Source organism: Macadamia integrifolia, chromosome 5 (assembly GCF_013358625.1).
Source record: "Macadamia integrifolia cultivar HAES 741 chromosome 5, SCU_Mint_v3, whole genome shotgun sequence".
In the NCBI taxonomy this organism is placed as follows: domain Eukaryota; kingdom Viridiplantae; phylum Streptophyta; class Magnoliopsida; order Proteales; family Proteaceae; genus Macadamia; species Macadamia integrifolia.
The window spans coordinates 18745041-18755118 of record NC_056561.1 but is presented as its reverse complement, the minus strand read 5'-3'; the positions used below and the strand labels follow the sequence as shown (position 1 = coordinate 18755118).

Genomic DNA, 10078 nt, shown 5'->3' with positions numbered 1-10078 from the left:
TAACCTCTGTTATGTTTGTCTCGAATTCATGACTTGTTTCGAAGAATGACCTGCTTTGGCATATTTTGGTGGTGACCCGAATGAGACATTTTTCAAATCTGTGATAGTAGCCGAGTGGTTGGGCTGATAGGTACGATCGACCGATCACGACTCGATGGATCAACACGACTTGGAGGAGTATATATGTACTTTCTTATCAATTTTATATCGGTTTGGCTTTCCATGCTCAGTATGGTTATGGTACAGTCTGGGTTCAGCCAGTTCTACAATTCTGCAATCCGAAACCAACTGAACAAGAAATTGGATCAAATCAATTTGGGCTTTTTTGGTTGGTTCAATTTGGTTTCACCCGTTTGGGCTAAGGTTTGACACTCCCTAGAAGACACCTTTGCTGTTGGAAACGCTATTTTTCAGAATCTTGTTATAGGAAAAGGTTCTTTAAGCCACTAGGGGGAGGTATGAGTATTGGATTGGCAGAACCATACCTCCCCCTGGTGGCTTAAAGAACCATGACAATGACAATAATCAATTGTCACTAACATGTCATTACAATTAGGACAAGGTTTTCATTCACCGCTTGGTGAAGGAAGAGAGGGTCTTGATGTGACCTTCCTCTCTCCCTATATATCTCCCCCTATTGTAAGTGTTGACGGGCCATAGTGAACTAATGCCCGTTCATCGTGGCCTCAGGAAAACTTGATCCCTATATTTATATTTTGCAAATTTTGGTTTTTCACTTGTTTTGTTCTATAGAAATTAGGGTAATGTTAACATTCACCAAGGTAAGTGAAAGCTTCAAGACAAGAAATTATGACATGGTAAATCTTATAGAGGATCATACTAGCATCTTGCTAAAATGATTCAGAGTTGCTCAAAAAGGCATTTTAGTAGTTTTCTAAAACTTTTGATGCATTTTCATCTATACAATTTGCTAATTTTATGTTGAAATTTGACCAAAAAGACTGTTTCCAGGACTAAGGTACTTTATAATTGCTTGTCAAGTGGCAGCTTGCGAAAACTTATCAACCCCCAATTTTAAAACAACATAATTTACAAAGGACAGACCATTAGCCAAATGGTCTAGACTTCAATTAAAAGGGAATTGTAAGCTTATCAGAAAAGCTCACTGTTTTGGGTCCCATGATAAAATGATGTGGTAATTCTGGCTGTTGGACAGACAAGACAAGAACCAAAATTGATAAATCCGATGATGATCCTTTACTCACTTTATAGGAAACAATGGCTTTTTTAGAGACAGAGGGAGCAAAGAATGTTATTGAGGCGTGTGGGAGAGCTGCATGTGTTAAGAGATATATCTTTACTTCATCTCTACTCGCTTCTATATGGCAAGCCAATGCTGCCAATGCAGTCATCAATGAGAGTTGTTGGAGTGATGAAGAGTTCTGCCGAGACAACAAGGTTTTTGAATCTAGTTACCAACAAAATAATTGCATATATTTCTGCTTTTGATTACTTGGGAAAATAGTCTAGTGTTTATTACCCTAAATCCTCCCCCCTTGGTTTAGTAGTTATGAGTTTGGGTGTCAATAGGTCCCCACTACTTTAAGATCCCGCATTGTGATCGGTTAATTAAGTAATTGGCTTTGATAAGTTAGGCACGGTTCCATTTATAAACAGTCAGTCGAGTACTGATCTTTTAATGGGGTTACCACTAATTGGGCTAAACGAGCTACTGATCTATTTATTTCTAAATGGGCTCTTAGGGATTTGTCCCAGTCGAACAACTGTCGCACTGAGTCCTCGCATCTAGAGCAACCGGATATTATTCGGTGTAGGTTTAAGCCCTGCACATTTAATAAGTGGTCCAAACCAGTCTTGGATTTTTTTATTGATCTCGATTAGGTTAACCAGTGCAGGCCTAGAATTGACACCCCTAAGTATGACTAGGAGAATATCAAACGCTCACACTGAAGCTTCTCTACCCTATCTTACAGGTAACTAAAAAAACAAAAAAGTCTTTTATGAACTTGGCCTCACCAATAATTAATAAAGTGAGGTGATGTGAAGGGGGGACAGATGATGATAGAACAAGGTGTGTTGGCACCTGTGGATGTTGACACTGCTGCAAAGGCACATGTAGATGTTTATGAAGCTATGGATTATGGAGCTTGTGGGAGATACTTATGCTATGATAGAGTTGTGAAAAGATTAGATGAGGTTATTGATCTTGAGAATGGGTTGAAGATGCATGGCCTATTGTCAAGAGGAAGAAATGCTTTATCAAACCAAGTAGAAGATGAAGAAAGTGATCAGTGCCCACTTAGTAATGCTAGGCTTGCTAAATTGGTATCTTATGCTTCTCAACATGTATCTTGCAATCAGTGAATTACAACTTCCTAACCAGTAAAGTTTTTTCTCATCATTGATGGTGTTAAGTGAGAGAGTCCTGAGAAATATATGGTGGAGAGAGAGAGAGAGAGGGAGAGAATCAAAGAGTAAGCTTTCTCTGGAAGGCAATTCATTACGTATACTCATAAAGTCCTCAAGTTATGTGTGGAGAGCGAGAGTTGGCTTCAATAATAATAAGAAGAGAAATCTTTCCTTGGAAGCCAAAAGCTATTTTTCCACTCCCCATCACCCTTCTCTCTCTCTCTCTTCTTTATTAGGATAGGGGTGGAAGAGGGAGTCCGGATTCTCTCTCCACATGGGATCCACTGTCCATAGGGTATGATTCTCGCACGCTAGAGATGGGTCTTGCACCCATGGACAGTTAATCCCTGTGTGGGAACGATCTCCACGTGGGACGGAATCTAGATTCTGAAAATGGTAGCTGTGTTTGGAGGGCTTCAAAATATGAATTCTATTTTTTTCTTTTTTTGGTACTAAAATATGATTTTTTTTTGCTAAATAGAAGGGAGATGGATCACTATGACGGAGCGCAATTTCACACCAATGAGGGAGTGGGAAATCGAATCTTCTAATAGGAGTTAAGTTATAATGGGAGAGAGGTGGGGGTTTACGGTGGAATGTGAGAGGGTGCATACAGGAATCTACACCAAGGATTTAGGGGATGGTATCGGTATCAGTATCAGTCTCTGCCGATGCTGATCCGATACCGATCTGGATTGGATCAGATCGGATCGGTGGGTATCGGTCTATTTTACCCTTGATTTTTATAAAAAGTACTATTCTTTTACTATTTTACCCCTGAAACAATCTGGATAAACAATATCAGATCAGTTTCAACCGATACCAATCCGATATGGCCGATCCCAGACCGATACTTGAAACCATGATCTACACACTACTGTCATTACAATTTTCCCCTTAAAATAGAATTGTAATTCCACGAAATATTTTATTTTCATAAAAGGATTAGATTGTATTGTAAACACTTTCCATATTTGATTACTTTAAAGAAATATTTCAGGTGATGCAATAGTACAAGTCATCTCTACCGGCCTTTTAGCTTTGAAACAGATTGTTCTTGCTTCACCCTTCCCAACTCCTCCTAAGAGGGGAAAGGACCCATTCCTTGATTAACAAGGAACGACTTCTATTAACCATCTTCTTCCTCACCATCAATATCTCCTCTTCTCTTTGCTCCAACAATCCCCAGTGACATGGAGGATTCAAACATGCTTGCTGCTGACTGCGTTGTTATATCATGTTGTTGCCCCTGCTTGATCCTTCAGATCATCTTCTTCCTTCTGCTTAGACTTCCATACAAACTGGTATTAATGTCCAAAAGATTCGCTGTCAAGAAACTTAGCAAGAGAAAGAAGGAAGAGAAGGCCATGGGAAGAGATGGAGTTTCATGTATAAGTGAAATGGGGAGAATCCAAAGAGACCTTTTAACAGTTCAGGCAAGAGGGATTCCTTTCAATTCTGATCAAAGTTGTGAGAGAACCCTTTTGGAAATTGAGAAAGTTTTGGGAGACTTGTGTCAACAGGGAGAGTTTGCTTTTGGAAGCTTTTGGGGAAGAATGGAGCTCAGAACCTCCCCATCCAATATAATCGAGGAGGAATTTGAAAATGCTGTACATTATTCTTTTACTTTTCATAATCCATTAACTCATTCAATTTCGTACCAATCTTGACCACTTTTCTGGTCTGATATTGTATAATGAGTAGCCCTGCTTTGTTTCGAATCTCTGTTATGTTTGTCTCAAATTTATGACTTGTTCCGAAGAATGATCCTCTCTAACATATTTGGTGGCGGCCAAAATAAGATTTTTTTTAGATCAGTGATGGTAGTTGAGGGGTTGGGCTGATAGGTACGACCGACCGACCAACCGTGGCCCGAGGGATCGACCTGACTTGGAAGAGTACATATGTACTTTCTTATCAATTTTATATCGGTTTCGATTTCGGTTTGGTTTTCCATGCTCAGTATGGTTATGGTACAGGCTGGTTTCAGCCAGTTCTACAATTCCCCAATCTTGAAACCAAATGAACAAGAAATTGGATCAAATCGATTTGGACTTTTTTGATCGGTTCAGTCTGGTTTCACCAGTTTGGGCTAAGGTTTGACACCCCGTAGAAGACACCTTTGCTGTTGGAATTTAGAAACACTGCTTTGCTTTTAAGAATCTTGTTAGAGGAAAAGGTTATTTAAGCCACCAGGGGAGGTATTGGATTGGCAGAATCATCCGGATTGGATTGCTATCAATGATGGGCGATTTAAATCCTAGGATGTTCCTGTATCAGTGAATCAGTATGGACCAAGTGTAGATAGATAAAAAAATATATATTTTTAAAATGAAAATCAAGGATGTTTCTATCTAATCTAGATCAATATAGATTGAGACTGATCCCAATCTCAATACCAATTTCTGAAACCCTATCAGGTCCACGTTGTTGCTCTTAGGGTATAATGGCCTAATGGGTAGACCCGACAAAGCTCTTTCTTTATAATTTTAAGGAAAAAGATTCTTTGAGCTGCAAGGGGAGCATACACTAGCACCCCTCTCTTGCTCATCTTCACATGAAATGACCTTGTTGCCTTCCTATTTACGAAACCACTCTACCACACTTTATTGGTGCACCTCATTTATGCTGCTTACTCAAAGAATCCTCTATCTAATTTTAAAGATTTTACATGGGAGATGGTTCCCCACAATGCCCTTTTTTTTTTGAGGGGGAGGGGGGGGGATTCTCCCATGCCACACCAATAGCCGCACAAGGAGTGATATAATCCATAAAAAAGTGAAAGAGAAAGTTGTCTAGTCACATAGCTCTTGCCTCCACACCCCACACCCCAGTTAGCAAAAACATGAATGACATTTCTGTTTTTTACTGTTTTAAATGCATTTTGTTGTTTGTTTCCCAAGGATCAAGGAAAAAAAGGCCAAATGGCAAGCATGTTCGTTTTAAACACGATTCCTCTTCTTTTTATTTTTTTTTTTTTAATACAATTGACCTGTTTAATACAATGCCTTACTTAATTGACCATTTATCTTTCTCTCAAACTTCGATCGACTTGGATCTTTTCACCGACGTAAAGCTGACTAGAAGTGCTACATTTATCATGATCACCTTCAACTCAAGTTTAATGCACGAACCTAAAAATTGAGTTACAAACTGATGCATTTACAAAAAAAAATGTGCTTAAAGTGATGATTCCCAACTCCAACTAAACATATGATAATCTGGGAGTGTGTTGGCTATGTTGACAATAATAAACAACATCATAGCCAAACCTCATTACTCAACAGCACTTTGTCATGTTTTGTTGGTATGTTGTGAATTTAGAATTGATGTTGATTGATCATATGTCTTGGAAATTAAATTGGGTTGAAGGAATATCAATGCATTAATGTTGGATAAAATAGTTGTTTTTAGCATTAGATATAAGTATTCATGCAATAATTACTCAATTTATTTGAGTAATACTGCCATTTTTTAAAATATTCACCTTTAAAACTCATACCATCCCTTTTCGCTTTTTTCACCATTCTCTTTTTTTATTTTTATTTTTTTTAACAGTTTGTTTAATGGTATTGTTTGTATTTTCTTCACCTTTAAAATACGTACTGCCCGTTTCCGCTATTTTATTGTTTCCATTTTTGCTAACTATGGTCCAGACACAAGAATGCCCAAAATACAGCCCCACCTCTTGTGCAATAAAACATCTCATTCATGTTGCCCCTACACATTCTCATTGGCCTTGTGACAGTGCAGGGGCTACATGAACAAGCAACGATCTCTTGCCCATAGAAAAATAAATGAGGGAAATAGTACATTGGCATGGTTGAAAATTTGTTTACATTATATATTATGAGCTCCCACCATGCCCCATCCGCTTGAATGTGTGTGCTTCCATTGGTCTCTGCACTGGTATAAAGACCTCGCAGCCAAGCAATGAACCCCTTTCCTATTATATGTTAGGGAAATGATTCCTGCCCAAGATCGGAGGGTGCTAGCACTTTACGTTGTCTATCTCTCTCCTCAGGATAGGAAATGACCTCTCCCCTGTGTACATAAGAGAATTTTGTCAAAACTGTAAAGTTAAACACTGTAGAGATATGATATATTATCTATCTTTATGAAAGTGTATGTTCTCTAGACATATGGAATGGAATCAAACTATGAAGATGATGCTGAAGTGTGAAGATGACTTTTATCCATCTTTAGGAAAGTGTATGTTCTGTAGAAATATAGAATGGAATCAGATGACGAAGGGTAAATTGTATCAATAGGCACTTTCCATATGATCATATATGCCTCCTATTGGTGCAGCAGGGTGAATGCATATTGACCTCTAAGATACAATAACCTTGTGGCTTCTTGTAGTACTTATGCACTCCTTTACTGCAAATCCCTTGGAGTATAACAAACAAACTCACAAAGAAAAATGAAAAATCAGTGTAAAGAATCTCAAAATTGAATTAACATAAAAGGTCGTATGCGAGCAACCAAGGCAAACATAGGGAGTTTCTTTGAGTGTATGACCTCAGCCAGGAGCGAAAGCACCCTTTCAAAAGACCCTCTTGGTTTTTTAATTTCACACCCAACTGTATTTGGTTGTGAGAAACATTAGATGGATAGTGTTCTTATTCCCAAAAAAAATCTTTCCAAGAAAGAGAGAGATGTTAGGATACCCTCCACTCCAAGGCATGAAATTGCCCCCTTTATATATATATATATATATATATTTTATGAGTTTCCTCTCCCATTTCCATTTATGTTTGCCGCGTAGTAGGTGTTGACCGGTTCAAACATCAACAATAACGTAGACATTTGAATCTTCTGCAACAAAAATTTATTTAAAAATATGAAATATTTTATTTTCTATTTAAGTGAAAATGAAATTAATCAATATATTTATGGGAGTGATTTTGGTAGACAACCCTCAACAGATGGACATATATAGAGAGTGTAAACAATTGATTTTAAGGGTAAAATTTAGCAAACAGTCAAGGTATAATTTTTACGTATGGTCAAGTAGTCAAAATAACCTCTCGACATTCTCGAGGTATGATTGCATAATTATCACCCCCTAAATCTTGAACATGCAAAGCCTCGTATACTGAATATGCCCTTTTTAATCAAGATGGAATTTCCCATATATTATCCAACATTAGATTTTCCATATCACACAATAGGGTATGCCAGTCGGCCCTATCCAAATGTTCTCTTATTAGGTTGTCATGTTCCAAATCTCTCTTACCCTATATTTTAGGGTCCCTTAATACATCATGACGGAGAGTAAAATATCAACCCTCTCCACTTCTTTTTCCATTTGGAAAGTTCTTATAAGCAAAGTGGAGCAATGATTTTATCTAAGGAAAGAGTGGAAAAACTATACTAATTTCATCATAGGGTTGTTTTCTTTTACCCCTAACAAAGGAGGTATTCTTTCACTGTAAGCATTAAATGGAGATGGCATGGGATGGATCTCACAAATGAGGAAGGTTTTTTTTCTTGAAAATTTCCTTCCTAGATTTATGAAAATTTCCATATGAAGAAAAACTCTCTTTCACCGCCATGCCTAGAAACTTTTTGTCTACAAAGTACTTTAGGTCCTTCTAGGCGCTACCATGCCTAGTGAAATATATTGTTTTACATTTTTTTTTTTTTGTGTTAATCAAGGTGTCCGGGCCAGCTTACGTGCACCTCGATTAATCTTCGGGGAGACTAGCACATTGACCCACCGCCATGATCTCCACTTAAATTGCAGATGCACAGATGGGGAATCAAACCTGAGACTCTGCACCTAATCCACACAATCCCTAGTTCACTTTAACCACACTTAAAAAAAAAATGGTCTTTAGCGACGGTTTTTTCTCACCACTAAAGCCATATATACTGCCCCTATTGCCTTTAGGGGCGGTTTTTTAAACTGCCGGATAACTATTACTAAATGGGGCTGTTTTTTGTACCCGCACATAAAGGGTACTTTTAGGAGTGCTTTATTCATCCGCCACTACAAAATACCATTTAGGGGCTGAAAAAAACTGCTCCTAATATGTAATATTGGTATTAAATAATATGTAAAATTTAGCATTAGGGCAGATTGAATCCATCACTAATGCAATTTATCATTTGAGGCGGATATAAAACCGCCACTAAAGGGCATGTTTCAATAAAAATAAAAAAATAGCAACATTTATATTACCGCCACTAAAGGATTTTTTTTTTTTTTTGAATAAGTAAATGATGGATTTATCCTAACTTGATTTTCAAAATACAACAGCAAACTCCAAGCTTCACCATAATGAAGGTCTTAATGAAGGTCTCGTTGATGCTTAGTTCGAAGATTATTCTTTTGATCTTCCTTCAAGTGCCCAATACTCTGTTTACCACCTGCATACTTACTCATATACTCAAACATGTCCTTACGTCTAATACCAAAGTCATCTGCCAGATCAATTTCAAATGCATGAAATTCAGAAACACTCATTTATGACTTCATCATATGACTAGTAGATGGCAAGTGAAGTTCATGATTGTGTTCTTCAACAAATTCAATGCAATTGTACATCCCATCCATATTCAATTTTATTCTCATCCGTGCAAAACAATCAGTTCTTGTCTCTGCTCGAGGCTTGACAACATTATCATCTATTTTGTCTAGTTTCCTTTTTCCTTGTTCGTTACATACAAATACCCTCGATGTAATGGTCTTGTTATCTTTGATACTCTTATGTACCCAATTTCTTTTGACATTAAACCCCTTCGTTCTTCCATATCCATTGTAGAAATCATATGCCACTTGCTCAGAATTAAACACCATACCAACATGAGGCTTAATCTCACTATGTGCAGTCATTGGGTCTTCCATATTTTTTTGCCTAAATATAAAACAAAATCTAGTTTCGTACTTTCATTATTTGCCTGCATGTATAACTATTAAATGGAAAAACTTTGGCAAAGGAAGCCACATCAACCAAACAAACAAAAATAGTCATAGTTCAAAACAAAGACATAAACCCAAACGATTTCATAGTGCATCCTTGTAGACTTCCATATTTAAAGTGAAAATAAATAAATAAATAAATAAATAAATACAACTGAAATCCATCAAGAATGTCTCAATCTTCTCCCTAAATCCATATGTACACAATTGATAAACATACATTCCACCTAAAGGGACCTTAACTATAACACTACCAGTAAACATGTGCTACAGCTTGATGGATAAACATACATTCCTATTCCTACTTATTAAAGAATGAATGCAACTTAATAGATAGACCAGTTTACTATTCAACCCAGAAAATTCACAAACCCAAGCTCTGCATAATGTATTGGTTCAGTATTGGATGCCGATTGTAGAAGGGGAAGGAAGAAGAAGAAGAAGAAGAAGAAGAGGGCACACCAGTTTCTATAGATTTGAACCCAAAAACAGTAATTATTCTGAGCAAGAGGCAATGAGAAGCCGCCTATTGGGGTCTAGCCATTCTCAGCCGAACATAGAGAGAGATAAAGTCTCAATTTCAATCCCTTGCACACATTAGTTAGGGCTTTAAAAATGCTTCAGATCGGTGAAGTAAAACATGGGGAAAACGTTTCAAATTGAAATCGAAGACCAAATCACAACTTAAATCAAACATTGAACCGAAAAATCAATGATTTAATATGCGCAAAAAAAAAAAAAAAAAAAAAAAAAAAA

At 37.2% G+C, this 10078-nt stretch overlaps 2 protein-coding genes across 2 annotated transcripts; both read left to right on the top strand.

The window, feature by feature from the left end:
• The first annotated feature begins 1239 nt into the window (after positions 1 to 1239).
• Positions 1240 to 2346, top strand: LOC122077938 (cinnamoyl-CoA reductase-like SNL6). The gene is made up of 2 exons (XM_042643826.1): positions 1240 to 1419; positions 2029 to 2346. The coding sequence occupies exons 1-2, from the start codon at positions 1240 to 1242 to the stop codon at positions 2344 to 2346; spliced, it is 498 nt and encodes a 165-aa protein (XP_042499760.1).
• A 1114-nt stretch (positions 2347 to 3460) lies between these two features.
• LOC122077830 lies at positions 3461 to 4155 on the top strand. Its single transcript, XM_042643731.1, has one exon. The coding sequence runs from the start codon at positions 3585 to 3587 to the stop codon at positions 4059 to 4061; it is 477 nt and encodes a 158-aa protein (XP_042499665.1). The 5' UTR covers positions 3461 to 3584; the 3' UTR covers positions 4062 to 4155.
• The last annotated feature ends 5923 nt before the right edge of the window (positions 4156 to 10078 follow it).

Bases quoted from the DNA above. Each gene is read 5' to 3' on its own strand.
- LOC122077938 (XM_042643826.1), top strand. From the start codon at position 1,240: ATGGCTTTTTTAGAGACAGAGGGAGCAAAGAATGTTATTGAGGCGTGT. The intron at 1,420-2,028 runs GTTTTTGAATCT...GGTGATGTGAAG, and splicing joins AGTTCTGCCGAGACAACAAG to GGGGGACAGATGATGATAGA.
- LOC122077830 (XM_042643731.1), top strand. From the start codon at position 3,585: ATGGAGGATTCAAACATGCTTGCTGCTGACTGCGTTGTTATATCATGT.